At 38.0% G+C, this 20,871-nt stretch overlaps 1 protein-coding gene across 6 annotated transcripts in view; it reads right to left on the bottom strand.

Moving 5' to 3' along the window:
• Positions 1–1,567: 1,567 nt before the first annotated feature.
• Positions 1,568–20,871, bottom strand: part of LOC125765596 (ubiquitin-conjugating enzyme E2Q-like protein 1) — a 38,928-nt gene continuing 19,624 nt past the window's right edge. For 3 of the 6 annotated variants that reach the window (XM_049430916.1, XM_049430921.1, XM_049430922.1), the window contains exons 2-5: positions 5,108–6,179; positions 3,983–4,124; positions 3,530–3,879; positions 1,568–2,761 (exon numbers count right to left, since the gene is read on the bottom strand). In XM_049430916.1, the coding sequence (XP_049286873.1) occupies positions 2,677–2,761; positions 3,530–3,879; positions 3,983–4,124; positions 5,108–5,478 (948 nt within the window). In that variant the 5' untranslated portion in view covers positions 5,479–6,179 and the 3' untranslated portion in view covers positions 1,568–2,676. Of the gene's footprint in view, positions 2,762–3,529; positions 3,880–3,982; positions 4,125–5,107; positions 6,665–20,871 lie in introns of all 6 variants that reach the window. The other 3 variants (XM_049430917.1, XM_049430920.1, XM_049430923.1) reach the window with 2 other exon arrangements.

Here is a 20,871-nt window from a genome sequence, read left to right as displayed (position 1 = left end):
TCTCACCGTAGCAAGGAGTGACTAACCGGATGTGGTAAAACAAGTCTAGTAAGCCAGAAATGGCCGGCTTCACCTTAAAGCTAAGAAAGAACAAGAATGTTGGTGCCAGTCAAAAAACACGTAACGTAAATTAAATCTAAGAGCCGTCGTTGTCATAGGGTTATTCTCGCTTTATGCTCGTATCCTGAGGTCAGCTCTAAGTGGTCTGTAGTTACGAAACATTCTTACTTAAACTGTAATTATAGCACTGATAATAATAATAGAACAAACTGATGATAAAAAGTGAGAGCAAAAGCTTAAAAAACTTTACATTAACGTTCAAAATACATTAAAAATGGCTAATGTACATGGAAATGAAAGGAAATAAAATGGCTACGTTGTAATTTAAAGAACCAACACTCTTTTCTGTTACCAAGTGCTACCAAGTTTGAAAGTAAAAAATGAAATTTATTTCTTCCATTCTGCCAGAAGCTCGCAGGTAATTTCGTGCAAATTAGGCATTCATTAAATACCATCATCTGCACGATTCCATCTTTCCGATGCTTGAATATGCACACGTACAGCGGCATTCCACTTACACGTTACAATGGCTCCCGTATAGGTTTTTTTTCCTAAGAAGAAGATAGTGCCAGGCAGCTATACATAATGTGCCATCAGCATTCGTGTGTACTGAATTATGATGGCAGAATTAAACCTTACCAGCGATGTATGTTCATATGCACCTGTATGCGCGTTGAAGATGCAGCAAACCTGGCAATTGAAAGCGTTCTTTGCTTGGTTGAAACGATTCGTTATGGTGCATTTCCAGCTGCTGGATGACAGAAGTACAGGAAAGGACCACCGTTGAGAGCTTGTCGTTACCGGGTTTTGTTCGATTCCGCTTACGTTAGGTATCTAAATAGGTAAATTGAACATAACTTGTGAGTTACAAAAAAAGGAACAACGAAAAGGAAAAAGCGTGGAAGAAAACAAGCCAATTGCAACTGACGATCACTGCTGAGGTAAGTTTGTTGGAGACAAATTTATGCTCGTAACATATGACTAGCGCTGCCAGGTTGGCTGTTGGGACAGCATAAAGAGGCACTGGGAATGCTGGGAATGGGAAGACAATTGTAAAATCTATAGCACTTCGAACGTTATTTCTACACAGAGCCCATATGCCACGGATGGAGATTATTTCACAACGACTGAAACGACGCAGATGGTGCAGCAAAGCAAAGCAAAAGAGTGCATTCTCGTGTGTAAATTGGAACGAGCCGAAGCAAGATGGTAGGATGTGTGTGAGTTCTTTTTACTAACGGCTAGAAATTCTTCGTTCACAACTTATTACGTTCGACAGGGTGCAGAGCTGGGAAAGTGTGCACATTTTGTGGTATGCAATAATGTTGCAATCAAGCGAATCGTTACCAATTTCTAGTGTTCCAGCTTCTATTGAAATAAGGGGGAAAATGGAGCGTTAGTGGCGTATTATTGCCTGAAGAAAAATGATTATAAAGTAAAATATAAATGCGAACGAAAAATTATTTAATTTCTTTCGTTAACTAAAATGCATCTCAAAACGTATCCATTCCATTCGTTTGTTCGAATATATCTCGTACCATTTAAAATATGCCGTTTATTTACAAAAATCTTATACCATACGTGATGAACAATTTCATAAACAAAGCCACATTTTTTAAGCCCTTCTCCTTTAGCCATAACACGCAATACTAACTCATTCACATCACAAGCGAAGAAAGAGCTTTCTGTAAAGGATCTTTGCTGTTGCATATGTATAATACTTTGAGCACACGGGTCTGTTAGCTATTTGTTTTCATCATTTCACGTGCTTACACCAACGCTCTAAGAACATGTAGCTTCCTAGTGACGATACGGACTACCCCTTAGACCGAACCTGCTGGAGTTGGCTTTGGAGAAGAAATGGCTTAACGTTTGGCCCATACATTTTGCTACTCCACACACACTGTACCGCACTACGAACACTCCAATCTGTTTACAATCATTTGCTTCTCGGTTTGTTTCCTTTAGTGTTTTTAGTTGCTATTTGCATTTCACATCTCGGTACGAATCTCGTCACACAAGTTAAATACATTTTATGTCCTATCTGAGTTTTTGCCGAACTATTTATCTGATTTTCGTTTACTATTCTCGTTTTGTACATTGCTTCGGGAGGGAAATGGGCGAGGTTTTGGGCTGAAGACAACACACACCCCGGAACGTGTTACGAATTTCGCTTGCTTTCTTGCATCAAACCCAAAACGGATCAAAGCTCTAAAAACTTAACTTTGTATAGTTCTTCTCATTACTTAGCTATCGCATTTTTCGATATTGAAAATTATCACCAGTTTTTGATATACGGATGTACGGGATTCTATTCGTCTGTTTATCTTATTGTTTCTCGAATAACCAACAAGGAGTTCATCGTCTTAAAGCACGAGAAAGATAGCATTATTAATGGGGGAGTTTTGCAGATTTGTGTGCTTCAGATGAGATCGATTCGATAGCACATTGTTCGGAGTGTAATAAATTTTGTATAAAGTTTCTATTGAAGTGATGAAACATATGACATTTTAATTAGCTAGAGTGTGTACAATTTGTCACATGAAATGAGACGGATAATCGGACTACAATCGGTTCCTCTTTTTAGGGGAAAATTAGTATGATAAACTAAATGGTCTAACCATCGTTGAGGGCGGGCGTTACCCAACCATACTTTTCGTGCGTTTTCACCAACGATCGGAAAGCTTCCTCCGCGGACCGCCTGTTTGAAAAAACGAAATAAGATCAATTTGAAAACAAATTAAAAGAATTTTCTTAATTAAAATTTAGCAATCAAATCTTCATATGTATTAGTGAAATGGAAATGATCTGTTGATTGATGGAGCTTGAAAGCTTGGAGCTTGATTCTAATTGTTGATTTAATTGTTCCAGATATTGCTAGAATTGATTATTGCTAGATTGAATACTAATTTTTGTTAGCAGACAGTATTGAAATTCGAGTGATTTAATTGAGAAAGCAATGGAATTTACAGGGTAACAAAGAAAGACATAATGAGCAATACGTTAAGCGAGTATCGTAAGCTGAATTTTACATAGATTTATCTGTAAATAATATTGCTTGATTGTTTCATAGAATTATAGCATTAAATTAATTATAGCGAATGAAGTAGTGATTAGATGAGATTGTGAAAATAAAGAATCATCCAACCGACTAGTCGTGGCTGGATCTTCAAAGACATATTCATTAGAAATGCATAAGGATGGCACTTCTGAAAAGAAATGTCAGTGTAGTTTAAGAATCTACCAGCAAGGAAATACAAGGATTGACGAATAAACAGTAGTAGAATGAGATGCACGAAGCTGCACAAGTTTAGAAATATTAGAAACGTTTCCTCTCATTTCACAACAGGAGAAACATCCTACCGATAAAATACACAATTTTCTTCAGTGAATATGAACGTTAAGAAATTGAAAGAAGTAGAGACTTCGATGGAAAACGTGAAATTTCCATCTTGAACAATGTACTTACCGACTGAAATCCTTGGCCGTTTTGGGTTTCCGTGACACACGGCCCTGCCCTTTCACCAAGCTTGCCGCAAACTGCATCAGTATCGCTTCGACCGTGTAGGCACTCGCCCAACCACGGGGCGTCAGAAGCTCCATACAAATGGCACCACCCTCCATCACGAATCCCTTCTCGATTCGTGGCTCAACGACACGCATAAATGGTGGTGCAAAGGGAAAATTTTCCGGAAATACCAGATGCAGCAGGATGAAGGGTATGTTGAGTTCGACCAAATCTTCCGCCAGCGGTGAATCGGGATCGATCCGGTACAACCGGGCGTGCCACTCGTACAGATTATCATTAATCAACTCTACCTGTGTGTTTGTTAAGTGCAAAATCCACAAGCAAACAAAATAAAAATGCATGGGAAGCATGTTAGAAACGCATCGTGAGCAAAGGAATCGGATTTACTCTCACCGTAAAGCATGGATCCGTTCGGGAGTGCTGTAACCGTTCGATTTCCTTCAGCTCTTTCATAAGTCGCCTCGAGCGTATGGTGGTGTCGAGGGGTTTCGATACAGGAACGTTCACCATGGGAGTAGTGGTAGGAGCCACAACACTGGAAATTTGCAAAACAAAAAAATCGAATATAATGTTTTGGGTACACTTAAAAATAACGTAGAAATCGAAGTATAAAAAATACTTAACAAATTAATGTAAAGAAACGAAAGGAAAAACATTATTTTGGCTTTCATGATTATAAAGCGTCGCAACAAATGAGTTACAGTATTATCTAGCTCAATCTTCTTAAACATAGTGTGAATTGTTAGATTTTAAAATATTGCAAAAAATGGCGGATATGGCGAATGTTACGTGTTTTTATATTTTATGACGAGTTTTAAAACATAAACTCAGCGACAGCGATGGTGTTTGGAAGATTTGAATTTAATTTTATACATATTTTAAAATATCCTTTATTTTTGATCTCTTCATCAAACTTATGTTCTCTAGCAGGCATAACTAAAAATGAATAATTGGATTGTTCGAATATTCAGTGATAATTAAAAAAAAAATTTAATAAATTTAATCTACGAACAGAACGTTGGATTATCGAGTAAGCAAGTCGACGATTTACAGTTGAACGCTCATTTAAGTATAAAAATAAACGATCATATTTATATTTCATGATTTCATGATTCAACCAAAGAGGGCTGAAGTGAAAATAAACGTTTATAATAAAAACATTTTATTTATTATTGAATATCAGTTTGTAGTGCGTCATGAGATTATTAAGAGCATAGTTAAATTTATATAATTGCTATAGAAAACTGTTTTTAAAAATTTAATTTAATTTCCAAGTTTATCAAAATATGAGAAAATTAAGTGACATGTTGTAAGATAACTGAATTATTTAAAAAATAGCAATCACTCAAGCAAATAATTTATTACTACACCTAATAGGAAGAACATGAACAAGTACCACTAACTTCTTCAAATATAATCTCATAAAGTTGCTTTGCCAAACCTAAGCCATAAAAAATGAGTAAAAACACACACACACACACACTAAAATAAAACCGAATCCTTAAGCCAACAACTCACCATCGTAATCGCCGCATGGGGCTGTCGGTGGTGGCTTTACTGTTGCTGCTGCTACTATTACTGCCACCGTTGCCATTCGACACTGCGCTTCCACCGTTCGTCCCACTGCCCGCGACATTCCCCGCACTTGGTCCACCGGTCCCACTAACTCCCGGCCCGGTGTGAACTGCCGCGACGGACGACGAATGGTGCGGGGGGTGATGATGGTGACCGTGGGGCAGGTGCAGGTGGTTCGAATCTGTAGCATCTGTCGGTGCGGCCGTGTGGGTGCCGTTACCATCCTTGTCTTTGCTTTCTTTGCTCTTGCTTTCCGAGCTTTTGAAGAACTTCCTAATGGCGGCCGTTACTTTCTCCTTTGATCTGGACGACATTTTGTGCAGCAATTGTGGGGCAGGGAATGGGGGAATGAATGGTTCTTCCGTAGGTGTTTTTTTTGTTGCTGTTGTTTGCTTTATTTGTTTTGTTTAGCTGGTATCAGTTTTCGGTAGGCGTCGTTGTAACGCTATATAGCCAGCGTTCGACGTGCGGGCAGTTTCGCTGACGTGATGTTTGGATTGGGCGAGTTTTTGTGGAAAATGAACCAAGCCTGCCAATGTGAGGACGTGACTTGCAAGATGAAATCGCTAGCAGGTATGGGCAAAAGTCACCTCAAGACAAGCTTTACACTTTTCCGTTAAATGTTTTTTTTTCCACCCAACAGAAGCAACACCAACAAAAACCCAAGACGAGAAAGATCTCGTTCTAGAACGTCACTCCGACGGTCGGGTGTACGTGTTTGCGTGTTTTGGCTCAGATCAAATATTGTTATAAACTTTTCGTTTTCTTTTAAGTGAAACGTTTCTGTTTCTGCACTGCACCATCAAGCCACGTACCGGTGGTGGGTGTAGACGTGGAATCGGAAGAATTGAGCGGACGAACTGAAGAAAAACTCCTTCGCCTCGCTTCCTTCAACGCTGGATTCGGTTTGAACTGTTTGATTTGGTTATCTTTAGTTCAACATTTCCCGCAGCAACTCGTTTCGTTGCGAGCTTTCGTTACGGAGTTGCACCGACGACGGTTGGTTCCGGCTGTCCTGTAGAAGGTAGAAATACCATAAAGTCCTACTGTCATGGATATTGATTTCGCTTTGGATGGGTCCCACCACCATTGCTTGCGTTCAACCAAGGAAAACATCAATCGAAGGTGGGACATAAGCCGAATACTTATGTTTATGACTTTTTTCGCTTTCGGTTAGCTACATGTGTGTCTTTTCGTGTATTGCAAAATATGGTTCATTGTGGTTAGTATGCAATAACTAAAAACCTCACAAGTATCGCATCAATAGCCATACAGACATTTACATGTTTTTCTAGAGATATTTCCTTCTCCTTAAAATATTCTTCTTCCTTCATGTTGTGAATTGTCAACAAAATGTTACTCAAAACAAAAAATATTCACACCACCTGACCTTATTCTACCGTTGAAAAGAGATTAAGAAAATGAACGAAACACTGAGAAAATTTGTTTCTAGCATCTATTTTCACTCAAAGAAATTCTTCTGAACTGTCATGAACATTCCTGCAAAGAAAAGAAAATGGTAAAGAAAAGTGTTATTATTTATTTATTAAAATAATTCCCAACTATCATAAATCTACGATGACAATTCCTTCCACAGAGCGGCAAATTCCTTTCAACCAATTCAACGCCCAAACCATTCTTCACCGGCTCTAGTTTTGCTGTCAGTAAATCATTCATAATCACATCGTCCGATGTCGGTGCCTTTATCATGGTAGGGAAAAGATTCTTACGTCTATGCATAGAAAATGAACATTCCATTTGCAGATACGACAACATATCGCTGCGGTCGTAAATTACGATTCCAATTAAGGCTTAATTCAATACAACTAAAGGTAGTAAATGTTGCAATCATAACCGGGAACGGTACGGTTGCAGCCAAGAATACATTATTCACTGGGCGATTGGATCGGCCAGTGACCCAATTTTGCTTGCGTTTGGGTCAGCATGGATATAGGCATGACATCGGACACATCGGACGGCACGGAAAGGCTAGATTAAACAGCAATTTAATCGGGTTTTGATTTAAATGAATAGTTGTAGAGATATCATACGGATTAGTCGAAGCATATGTGTCTGGCCCGATGGAGGAAATGATTGGATTGTGATAGTTTAACATAAACATTATCGTAATAAACTGCGTCTAATGTTTCGCATTCGTGTTATTGGTACGACAAATTAGAATGATCGGTAGAGCAAAGCTGAATAATCATTCGGGCCACTACGGATCGGTCGCACATTGGTTTATAGAATTCCACGGAAAACTATTAACGCTACTTTGAATCGCATATATACGTTAATCATAACAATAATAATGATAAAAAGTGATAAAAGGATTATCAATGATCGAAACAAGCAAATGTTTTGTTTTAATATATTCATTTATTCAATTTTTTTTATTGTTTTTTTAACGTTTCGATTCTTTTTGCCGTAGTTAAAAGTGTTTCAGTTAGAAAAAAAGCTTACTAATAGCATCCTGAAATTTGTCTCAAAAATTTGAAATGGCAGAAAATCTGCCATGCTTAGGCTTATTGATAACTCAGGATTATGGGAAAAAGAAAATCAAAAAAAAATTAATTCAGTGGATGCGCCCAGTGGTGCATTGGTACCGACTTCGGGCTTCCACAAAATTTGAAAAAATATGCTATAGATGTAATAAAATAAATTAAATAATAATAAAAATAACTGGTTTTATTCCTAACATGACATTTCCAATATGGGAGGGCCTGGTAGAGTATGCGATAAACTGCGCCAGTTCCACACGACAGGAAGACAGGATCAAATCCCATCCGGATCGTCCCTCCGTAGCAAGGACTGACTACCTGGCTACGTGGTAAAATAAGTCTCGTAATCCAGAAATGGCCGGCATGACCTTAACGGTCGTTAAGCCAATAAGAAAGACAGAGAGAGAGACAGCCATTCCTAATATTCAAGAAAGTTTAAGAATTAGGAGCTTTATAGCCAAGTAATTCATTGTGTATATGTATTTAACAAAAGTTTTAATTTAACACGATAATATGCATTATAATTTGAAGTTACAGGAAAATTGGATTACGCTATGGTGAGATTTATTTCAAAAAACATTCAAACTACTCTTAAACGATATACATTACGTTTCACCGCCACAGCAAAGGGCAAGTTCTGCTTCACATTCGTACCGTGCGACAATGTTAAACTTTTTGCTGGATCATGATCACATTCATCACTCATCAGATTGACGTAGACAAATACCAGAAAACTTTATCCTAACATCACTGCACAGAACGGTGTTGGCGGTGTTGGTCTGAACCTAGTTGCAATGTTTTAGCGTATTCCCTTCAACTGTGCTAAACAAAGCAAAACATAAACCAAAAAATGAACCGGTTCAAACCCAAAAGTGATCTGGACAGGAGTGCAACGTCAAGCTCCTGGTCTGGTATCGTTAGAACGTTGATGAACGTCATGTGACAGCTGCACTTGCTTCCCATGTCTGGATGCGGCAAGAATAAAGCTATTTATGCAAAAACTAATAAACTTGCAGGTAGCTGGGAGAAACAAAAAAGAGCAGTGCGACTGTGGCAGTGTTGGATGGAAAGGCGGCCAAACATAAACTGAAACGAAACGAAAGCATGAAACACATCCTTCGCATGGTTGTCGTTCATGTTTCATATCAAATTAGTGGGCTACGGTGTCTCTACCGGTAGAGACAAGGTTAACGAATGCGGTCAACTTTCCGTCACTAAAGTGTAGACATTTTGAGATCATTATGTTTGCACTGGACAGAGGAAAAACAAAAGTATTTAAATGTTTCTCGTACGCAAATATACCTTCAAGTTGTTTTGCTCTACTGTTTATTCGGTGTGTTAGTTTTTGTGGGTTGAGTTTTGTATGCAACATAACACTATTAAGCTTAAACTTGTTGTTTTGCATAAAAGCACGTTAATTACTTTGAAATTCAATAAAATAATAACACTTCGTATCACCATTAAAACGATCAACTCAACTAAAAAAACCAAAAGTAAAACAAGCTCACTCCTTAGCTTTTTAATAGCTTATACATTGAAAAAGGGACAAAATTGTCTGATTTTTCAAGAGATTACCCTACCACCTGCTGTTTGGCGAAGCTTTCAATAGCCAATGTATAAAGCTGGTCTGTATACTGTGAAAATTTGACACCTTTATCAAATTATTTGCTGTCTCTATGTACAGTGAAAGAACTTTGACTTAGAGTTAATCCAAATCTCTTGCTCCATTCTAACAAAAAAACCACTCATTCAGGTGCTCTTTATTTCGGCCGGATACAATCGTGAAAACATCTACAAGCTTTTGGGACTAGATCTGGAAATGGGAGAATCCATCATTTGAATACCTGATTCCGGCCATCCGACCGTATTAATTGAGCGAAAGAATCAACAAAACTTCAGCTGGAAGCTTGAAAGCAATGAAATCACAGGTGCCCAAATATGTTTACCTTTCCAACTTGGTCCATATCCACTCAATCGACATGTTTGTGGCCAATTTAAAGAGGAGAATATATTTAAATAGTTTCGTGGCTAAAATCAGAAATTATTTGATCAAAAAACCCAAATAAGGAATTAAAAAAACTTCTAAAATAAAGCTAAAAAACTTCTTTATGGATTGTTAATGTTCTTAAAATAACGTTAATTAAAATATTCCTGATGAGATAAAACTATTTCCTAACCATTAAGCACAAAATAAGGACGTACAGCTGATGTTAATCGACACTCGCAGTAGAGAGCAAAACGACCATTAATGTTGCGTAAAGGTAACGCAAGTGAACAAAGCGGCAAGATCAGCATCATCAAATCGTTTTACGGGTCAAAATTGCCATTTTTATTGTTCAATTTAGTGTTCCAAACAGTTTGTTTTGTGCTTCAAACGATAAAGTGAAAGTCTTCTCGCCTTTAATCAAATGTTACGATGCTTTTTGTTGCTAACAATGATATCTAACGTATTTGAATTAATTTGTAAACCATTGATTCAGATGTTTTAAAGAAGAGTTTGTAAAGATGCTCTAAACAATATTTTGTTTTAAAGATGAACAGCAAAATTATCAGAATGTTTTATGTTATTCAATTATTAGCTTTGTAAAATATCGATTGATTTTAGGCTTTTAAAAATTCAGGAAATTTCAACTTTCATAATATCATACTTAATTTATTAAAAAACAAATTATATCAAATTTAACTCAGACAAATGAATGTACAGTTGCAATAGTATTTCCCAAATTCATAACTATTGTAATCGATATTTTTCCTCACAAAAATACTTATTCACATAACTTTATTAAATTAAATTCCAGTTCAAAAAATTCTTTTTGGATGAATTTACTATGAATGAACTAACGAATTACATCAAAACGAATCTCAAATATTGTAATTATCAAAAATGTGGACCGAATAAAAAAAACGCATTAAACATACATAAAGCTTATACGGAAAAACTAATGGCTAACAGGATTAAAAAGTAACACTCTAAATGGGTGTCCCATTCCACAAAGCTAACTTTTACCGATTTTCCATTAACAAATAAAAAAAAAGATCCTTACATTCTCATTCGCATGCTGCAACTGTGATTCAATCCAGTGACATTTGCAGCAACTTTATGTACGTCAGCGCAACGAGAGGATACTAGCAAATTGCATTTTTTTTTGTACAACTCGTGGGATCTTGCTCTCATACAGTGTTTTTTACTGTTCGTCCTTTGCTTTCTCATGTTACATTCCCCTGCATCTGTGTTTGTTTTATGGGCTTGATTCTGCATCACCTTGTTATGAAAATCGAAATATGAAGAAAAAAGCTTTAAAAAAAATTGGTTCCGACGCTCGGGAAACGGGACACTCGACAGCTAATGGAAACCATCCATCATGGCACTCATACCGTGCCGGATTTACTGATGGTATGCAGCTGAAATAGGCCATACGTAACGCACAAAGCGCATACCAACCGCTAAAAGAAGTGCGCCGTGATGAAAGGTTAGGGTGGCAGTCTAATATCGCGCGATGTGTGCACGATGGACAAACAGAACATGATTGGGGAGCAAAAAAAAAAAAATGGGACTGATCCTTACAAGCGCACAGTGCAACATAGTGCATAGCGAGTAGTGATTCTTTTCAGCTTTTTATCGCTGCTCGAGATCAGGCTCAATTGAATGCGAGCCTTTTTATGTGTGGAGCTGGTGCTGAGAAGCACCTAACAAACGCATTCGGTAGATCGATGACGAGAAGAATAATGGCAGTCCTTCAACGCTTTTATTGTGACGAAGAAGTAGCCCCACCAGCAAGGAAATGGGCTTGGATGGTTTGAAAAGCCTTGTCAACGAGCCTCAATTTATGTAGGGGAATACTGTCAATACTGATGTAATAAATATTTAGATTAATGACTGCAGCTCTAGGGCTTGTTATGAGGCTTTGTGCGGCAGTACGTACGTACAACAAAATTTTATGCTTCATAAAATAAATCATCATGGACGGGTAAAAGGAACTTAAAACAGTCACATATGTGTATGTAAAATGTTCTCTTGTTGTCGCCTACGTCGAAAATTGATTTAATGATCAAATATGCGCTATTCAAACGATACAAAAAGGACATATGTATTTGTAAATCAGACACAGTAAAACATAACACAAAAACATTTAATTATGCTTTATTCAATTCATGGTGAATCTGTGGTTAGGAAGCGCATCCATATTTTATATTCTCGAATCGATAAACGGTGGCTGTGTTTGTGGCTGTTTCAATTATCTGTCCTATTATGTATTGTGGTTCGTTTATAATCGACAAACAAAATTATACGTAAAAAACATATTACATTATGGTTTATGCAAGAGATGTGAGTCCGGTATGCGTTGAGGAGTTCTCGACTTCTTCTTGAGTTCTTGATCTTCTCAGCATTTGCTATTTGTACATGCGTAGTCCATTATTACGGAATTTAATTGTATAAAGTAGTCAAAAAGCTACTCAATGCTAGAGGAGAACAGTCCAAATGGGATTTCAGTACTGGTCCTTGTGTTTGAAATATTGGAACCACTGCTACCATGAAATTTGGCCAAAGAGACGTTTTCTCCGTGAATTAAAATAGTACTTATAAATCGGATATAAATACAGGGTTTTTCTATTGAGTTTAGGCTAGCCGCACACTTTTTCCTGCTCTGTGCAATTGCTTTTTAGTAAGCAGCATGTTTTTTAGGATACCCGCGTCGGATTTTTAAGTGCAAGCAATTGATTTCGACATGTCAGCTTCTGGCAGCTTTGAAGCCGCAGTGTATAACCTCGAAGTTGAAAGATTGAATTTTATTAGTGCTGTTTACACGAAAAAATGTTTGTTTTTAATAATTATCGATATTGTTTTTAAAATATATTTCATAAATTAAATACAATTTAATTGAACAAAGATTGGATGCTGTCTTTGAAGTGCAATATTCATAACCTCGCATGTAACATTTGCTGGTAACAAAAATGCTGTGTTGTGAAAAGTCAGATACATAGTTGTTCATACAAAATGTGAGGACTTTGCTGTACGTTAAGAGTTACATATATTTTAATGATTTAATGAAATCAAAGAGTGGGGCGGCCCGGTGGTGCATGTGAAAAACGGCGCCAGTCCACACGGCAGGGACCGGGTTCAAATCCCATCCGGACCGTCCCCCCGTAGCATGGACTGACTATCCTGCTACGTGGTAAAATAAGTCTTGATACGGCCAGGCCGTTCTAACCGAGCAAAAAAAAAAAAAAAATTCAAAGAGTAATGCTAATCGCCAACCAAGTAAGACGTTGATTGATTTTAATTTACGAAATATATTTTACAAACAACAATATCGATGATTATTAATTTCCTCGTGTAAACAGCACTTCATTATAAAATTCAATCTCTCAACGTGGGAGTTATAAACTTGCGTCCTAAAAGCTGCCAGAAAGTGGCATGTTGAAATCAATTGCTTATACTTAAAAATCCGACGCGGGTATCCTGAAAAACATGCTGCTTACTAAAAATCAATTGCACAGAGCAGGGAAAAGTGTACTGCTAGTCTAAACTGAATAGAAAAACCCTGTAAATAAATGCAGATTTCAACGTCTCGTTAATGGTGGAGACGCCTGGTCATTACACTAAATTTTTATTTGTCAGTAATCATTTTTTTTTAGAGTTAAATTCATTATATCGAAGTGATTTATAATTTTTAAAAGCATATTTATTATACTTTTCCTCTGGAAAAAAATTAAATGAATAGGTGAAACCAATTGAAACAGAAGGTTACGCTTGTGGTGTTATCTTCTTGCAAAAAGATTTATCACAAAAGCACCACAAGAACTTTTGCATTTGCATTAATCTTTAAGTTGTTTGCGAATTACGCTAAAAAAAGCATTTTCCATGTCTATATCAAACCTTGAGTGACAAAGGTACAAAAGTCATTTTACAACTCGTCTCCTGTTCCTACTCAAGCGCAATACGTTTACGAAGCACTTAATCATTGTCATCGTGTCTATCTACGACAGGCGTCTATCAAGAAAATCTATCATTCCACGCACACCCACCACACCCACGTTGTAACGCATTTTATCGGGTTCCTCCTTCTTATCGTGCCGGATCGATGGGGTTGAATGATTTTCGAGCGTATTTTACGCACCGTTTCGTGCGTTCTGTCTCGTGTGTTTGTGTTTGTGTGTGTATGAGTGCGTGTTTGGGGAAGAGTGCACACGTATGCTTCGCACGAACCCATTCCCTTGACCCATTTTATCGTTGAATGGTGGAAAACGGGTACCTTTTTGGCAGCCATCCGGCCCGCATCTACTTATGATCTGTCAAGGCCGTGTAACGTGATTTATTTTGGAAACATTTCATGAATTCATGTATAAGCCTACACACACACGCACACGCGCGCCAAACGTGCGTCCCCATCCTGTCCAGTCTAGTGTATCGAAATAAATGTTCCTACGTTGTTCCAATTCTACCACATTTAGCGTTCCTCTCACTGGGAGAGCGAAATAAAATAGAAGAAAAACGTCCCAAAAATGTACTCAAAAGCGTGGTAACCTGGTGTTTGTTTTTTTCCTTTTCCCCCGATACTATCGAGAAGTAGCGCTTTGGAACGCCTTTTTTTTCCTTTCGGACGATCCATCAACGATCAATGAATTTAGAACACTCTAGCGCACGTTTGTGTGTGAATGCGGATGAGGCAGATATTTTGGGCTCAGCTCGATTTACAAGGACGATAGGGAAAAATCAACAACAACGAAAAAACCCTCAACTCGAAAGAAGCCCTCGATGCGAAGCCCTCACCTGATTCGAACGGAAGTGCCACGTTTCCATCTGTGAGTCGTAATGATGGAACAAGCGAACCGTACGGGTGGTGGCCCTGTTGGATTACGACAAGCCTATATTGATTGGATTTTCAAATCGAAATGAAATTCTTTGGAAAACACCACTCACTGTACGCTTCCTTACGGAGTTAGCCCTCGTCGAGTATATTTGTTTGTTTGTTCCGAGTGAATCCAATAAAATCGGACGACCACATATAAAAATGTGTATACACACGGAAATCGGCCGACCGTTTGTGGGTACCATTTTCTTCTGGAGGTTCAATTTTTAAGCCTCGGTTTGATTACACCAAATGGTTCGCGAAGAAAAACAGGAACATGAACTTTATCGCACAATAAAACACCCTGACCGTTCCTAGCTTTCCGGGCCAATCCAAATCGAGTGGAAAGCTTAATCCATAGCTTTGCGTTTTATTTAAATCGCTTTCACAACCATAAGCTACAATGGTCATCGAACTTGCCTGTAATTGAAGCGATGGGCGTATGGCAGACGTGGCATAAGATGAAAAAAAATCTTTTGTAAAATTTATGCACATTTTAAACTCTCGTACAACCGATCGATCTTGATAGCGAATGGTGTGTTTTTAATTCTATCACAAAAAAAACATGAATGCATAAAAATTGCACCATCTACCATCGGTGTCTAACCAGGCACAACGAGTGGTGGTCTCCACTTAAACTATTCATTTTTCACTGCCCTGTTGACGGGGCAGCTTCCCGCCAAGAGGTAGAGTTGTCGAAAGTTTAATGCCTCGCTTCAATCGGTGCATGATTTATGGTAAAAGTTTTTCTAAATCTCCCGAATCCGGTAAGAGCACCAGAGCCACCCAGAGGTGAACCTTGGCTGCATTCAAATTTGGCCACTTCGTGAGCTCAGCATGAAGGATAAATCAGGGTGATAGGATGAAAAAAAAATCATCACGATAGACGTAAAAAAATGCATTACCAAACATGCATCCGGAAACATGGCTGTGTAACAATCATGCATAAGAAGAGATTGTGCGCACGTGTGCTAACCGATGAACAAGTTCTTGACTAAGTTTGTTCAAGATTTAAGGCGGTAGAGGTAAACGTAAAATGTTCCAGCAGACCTTACAAGCTAACTTTCTATCTCAAGCGAAGGTGTTTACGTAAGCTAGCCTAATATTTGCTTGTAGCAGAATATTTTACTACAAAAGAAGGATTTTAGAAGCACTCAGCATTTTTAATGTAAAATCAATTTCCCAAAAACCGAGATGGATGTTTGCGAAACAAACAACAGTATCCCTTTAGAACTTTCGGAAAGATATTTTTTGTGGATTGGAGCAAGGTAGAATTTATCAAACGTTTCCGAAAGATCTAAAACAACTTAAATAAAACGACCGGGATCCATTTCAAATATGAGTTGCAAACGACTGACTATCGGTAGACAGTGTCGATGCCGTTGATACAATCCCGATGGAATAAATCCCCCCCGAAACGCGTGCTGATGATGTTAAATGAGAAATTTTATGTCCATTGCGTCCATTTGCAGTAATGGAGTGAAATTCTTCTGGGAGGTTCACTTTAGTGTGTCTACAAAATGGTTGATGTGTTAATGGATGGTACAGTTTTAATTATGCAATACCTAACTGCAAGCATTCGGCACATGGTTGAGTGAGGATGCATTGAAATGTGTGGTTTGGGTTATTTAATTTAACAGTTCTGGCAGAACTTTATGGAAACAACAACAAACTCGGATTATTAAATTCACAGAAAATGTTAAACATGGCCGAATGGTCAACAAAAGCTACGTAGAATGCAAGGGTATTCATGAAATGATGGGGTAATTCTCGATATTCAGTAATCCAACATATTTTCTAAAAGTTATGATTCTGTTTTGTACATTGACAGCAAAAAAAATAATAGAACAGAATAATATTTACAGCACATGTTCGTTGCAATAATTTTTTTTATTTTACTAAATACAATTTAAATTACAATTACTTTGTAACGAAATTATCTATTACAATTTACATGAGAACTAAGAAATCAGTGGAAATAGCAACAAAATCTCTGGATGAAGATCGATAGCAAAGTCTCTTTCTCTTCAAACCCCATGGAAGCTAAAGCAATCGACCAAGCAGTGTAAAGGTACCTGGGTATGATAGACTCTCTTATGTGGGAATGACTTTGTCGAAGCCAGTGAGCAGTAGGCTATTAAGATACTGAAGATTTTAGTAAAGAATGTGTTAAGAATAACATTTGACCACTCCCAAAATGCAATCATCAAAGTGTACTCCTAATCTGTTACTTAAATGCATCGCACAGAATATTGTAGGGAAGAAATCAAATGGAGATTTAAAACCATTTTGAGACCAAAACATAGTGACAATTCACAAGTCATAAAAGTTCTGAAACAAATATTGATATTTTTGATTTGGGTGGGATTTGCTAATGTGCTGGCCTGCCGGCGTAGGTTGCAAACGAATTTTTCTAGAAAGCTTATTAAATATAAGATTAAAGAAACAAATTTTTCATTTAATTAACTTTATTCGTGTTTCTCTTTAATCGCCAATCAAATGTGTTCCATGTTTTGATGCATACCTACACACTGTTACACTACATACACACTTGTTCAATGATTTTACTCCATATTTTGCAGCAAATACAGATATTATTTGTGTACTCTGTACAAGTTGAGCTGGTATATGCAACAAACATATTGGGAAATTTACGAACTTTTTGTATTCTGATTTGAGGATCTTTGTTTTTTGTTGTTTTCGGGAATCTGGATCACTGAAAGCTTTTTGGCAGGGTAAATAGAGAAAGCACGAATAAAATCTAGAATTGGGTCCGATGTTGCCAGGTTTATAATTACAATTTTAAATGTTTTTAGAATGATGCCAGAAAATTGATTCCCTTGAAGCCTTTTTACCATTTTCCAATTTCCGTTCCTTATGCTTTTGTAGCACTACAACCTCAAAAAGTGTTAAACCTGCCATTTCAGGCTTTCCTTGAGTTTTCTTTACCCATAGCGAGATGGTTTATCTTGCGTACGGAGAAACGATCTTGATGGAATTTGATATCCGGGGTGTTATCGTTTAAAGACCGGTGGTCTTCTTTTTGTTGGTTTAAAAACCTGTAAGGTCACGCTGGCCATTTCTGGCTTTCTAGTCATAGCCGGATAATCAGTCCATGCTACGCGGGAGACGGTCCGGATAGGATTTGCTACCCGTTCCTATCGTGTCGAACCCGATGAACTTGGGTCGAATTATTTATAGATGATCTTACATACAGAAATAATTGTTAGCGATTGCAGGACAGGCAAATACATATTTGTATGAACTCTTTCCTACAACATATTCCTATTGTGTAGATCCAATGTTACCAGACGAAATATGCGGCAAATCGAATGAAAAACTTCCCTTACATCATTTAATGTAAAACATTCAAATCTAATTTCCCATTGTACCCTTTACAATCATAACCCTCCCATGATCGGGCCGGGTTTGTTGGAACAATTTTCGACTGTAAAGCTTATTTCCACTTCAAACGCATCGGTTCACAACAAGCAAAGCTAAAAGCACCAAAAGGAACCAGAACGATAAAGTTAACACACTTTTGCTTAAACATCGTTCTACTATGGACCCGTTATCTAGAGAGGGGCAAATACCATGTTCACTTTTGAACCTTCATAGTTGGATCGTTCATTTCAGCCCGTCCGCTGCAGCTGTTTTTGCTCGAATCGCCAAGGCGTTTTGGATGAAAACTATAAATTTCTGCACAATAGCAGCAAAAGCTTCGCACATAAAGGGCAAGGGGTAGAAATGGTTTAAATTCCTTCTCCGTTCGTGTTTATCGGCGAGTTGCAATGGATTGCAAGTGGAATTTTTCATTTTTTCCCCCCCCGCAATACATTCTTCTCCGTTCTTTATCCGTCGTTTTGTTATATCGCTCAATTGCGAGCATCTTCTTCGCGCGTTTACCAATAGTAATATAACAAAGGATCATGTTCAGTGTGCAAAAAGCAAAGAGAACAGTTTAGTTTAAGATCGGGCCACTTAAAGTTTTGTTAGTAGATGAGGGTTTTGCGAATGTTTCGGTTTCGAAAAATAGCAAATAAATTAGTACCTATCATCAGCAAGACTTAAATTAAAACATTCGTACGAGAGCACACAGTACACAATTTCTTCATGATTTAACATTTCAATCATGTTAGCAGGAAACTAAGCTTTTCCTTTTGGAGTATCTTTCATTTGTGAGTAATGTTGTTTCTTTTCCATTTATCGCGCCACATTGCTCCATCCACCATGTTGTTTACTACTTTGCAAAAAGGTCCTTAAGATGCTGTTGTGCTAGTTTTCCCATATATCCACACAATCGTTGCGCCATATCACGCTCGGCAAGTGGCTGAATGTTTTGGAAGATGGGTTTTCCATTGAAAAGCAAAACTTTTCCTATTTCTGTTCTATTCTTGTACCATCGTACAGAGGACCTTGGAGGTTTACCAACCAAGAGTGCACTTATTTTCGATTGCGAATGCATTTCGAAGGAACGCCCGTTATGATGAGTACTGAAAGGGTGGATAATGTTTCCTTGGTGAACGTGTGGAAAGTGTATGATAGTTACGATAATACACACTCGCTGAATGAAGGAAAAGAACTCAAAAAACAAATAAAAGTTCTTTCACTACTCTTATCACCACTCTTGTGTTGATATTTGGAAAAGAAAGAAGACAAATGCCCCGGATCTTGGGTGCGAAGCAGATAATTTCTGTCAATTATTGGCTCTATTGTGCTCTTACCTTGAGTTGATGATGGGTTAAGGTTAGTTAAAAAAGTTGAACAGTTGACCGCAACTATTGAACAGCAAAAAGCGAACAATGAAACAGGTTTTTTTGTTCGATTTTTAAAGTGAACTGGAAAACATTTTCACGCCAATGTTCAACACCGCTAATTAAAGTTATTCTAATTTTCATATTTTCATTGCTGCTCGTGAATGGTGCAATTCATTATCACTAGTGATGATGGTGGCGGATAGATGAGCATCATTTCCCATTCCATTACAGCTATTAATGTTAACGATGGGTAATTGAAAGCATTTTGTTATTATTTATGACGCGCTTTTGCAAAAAGCTCTGTGCAAGATTCATTAGTGTTGAAAATCTGTGTTAAATTCACACCGACGCTCTTTTTTTATGTTTTAGAATCTACCCAAAAAACCGTACCATGTGTTGAATCTTTAACGATTAGAAAACCACATTTACAGCACACAAAACGGTTCATGCTTTCCAACGCAGAGCAACACAAATACCACGTTCCCTCTTACTTATGCATGGAACGATAAGAGCGATGCATTCGCACACACTCGTACCAAGGTGTCGTAGATAATCCGAATCTCTATCGTGCATTCGTGTGGAATGATCGCCATCAAATATGCAAAGACCGGGAAGCAATTCTACGTATCCCACAATTATCATACTTATTGCGAGCTCCCGGTTTCTAAATGGCTCACAATAATCGACTCTTCCGTTCCGGGATGGGCTGCCGTAATCCAATTTACGGTTCCAGCATTCAGAACTCGAAGAAATCCATTTGCTTTCTCATCGTCCCCACCAACTTCCTCCCTCCCCCGACCCTAAGACAGTAGAGGAGCACCATTGTCATTTTCTCTTTTCTATGCTTTGGATGCTTTCCTTTGAGAGTTTACGGTTGGGGTTAGTACTGTTCGTCTCTGGGTTCAATATTGCACACTTACTTCATAAATTATGCAACACATGAAACATATCCTTGCTCCACTATCGGTATGGTAAGGATCGTACCAAAACAAAACCCCTGTACGGTCCAGTTCATTTTCGGAACACGGTAATGGCCATTGTCTGAAGAGCTGTTTTTGTGAAGTGCTTTTTCTCCCTATTTTTTTTTTGTTGCGTTTCTTACCAATCCAAGTGTATGTTTGATATGGTGATAAAGGATCGTTTTGCAATGAGCTTCAGCAACAAAAACAAACCAGAGCCTTTCGTGCGCATATGTGTGCGGGGTTAAGCACTTTAATTTTCCTTGCCCGGTGAGTTTTGTTTTGTAACTAACCGTTCGTGCTTGTGAAAGGACCTTATTCCCACGGGAAAGGGAAAACAAAGAAAGATCTGACCTTGATGATTCCCACAACCCTAACCTTGAAACCTCGTTCCATCGTTTCTGTTTACCGTGCTTACCTTTAGTGTAACTGTGCTGAAATTATCTCTCCCGAGCACAAGTTCAAATGTTGGAAAATTAAGCGTTAATAACAGTCCTGTAAATGTCCTTTTATCCAGTATGTAAATTAGGCACGCGGGGTTGCTAGTTCATGCCCCACGATTTTCAGTTTTTGTCCAGCAAAACCTAACCCGTTTCACATGCACACTGTTGTTGTTCTTGCTCCCTTATGACGTCAGTC

Source organism: Anopheles funestus, chromosome 2RL (genome assembly GCF_943734845.2).
Source record: "Anopheles funestus chromosome 2RL, idAnoFuneDA-416_04, whole genome shotgun sequence".
In the NCBI taxonomy this organism is placed as follows: Eukaryota; Metazoa; Arthropoda; class Insecta; order Diptera; family Culicidae; genus Anopheles; species Anopheles funestus.
Note: the sequence above shows the minus strand (reverse complement) of the source record. Positions and strands in the feature narration are given on the sequence as shown.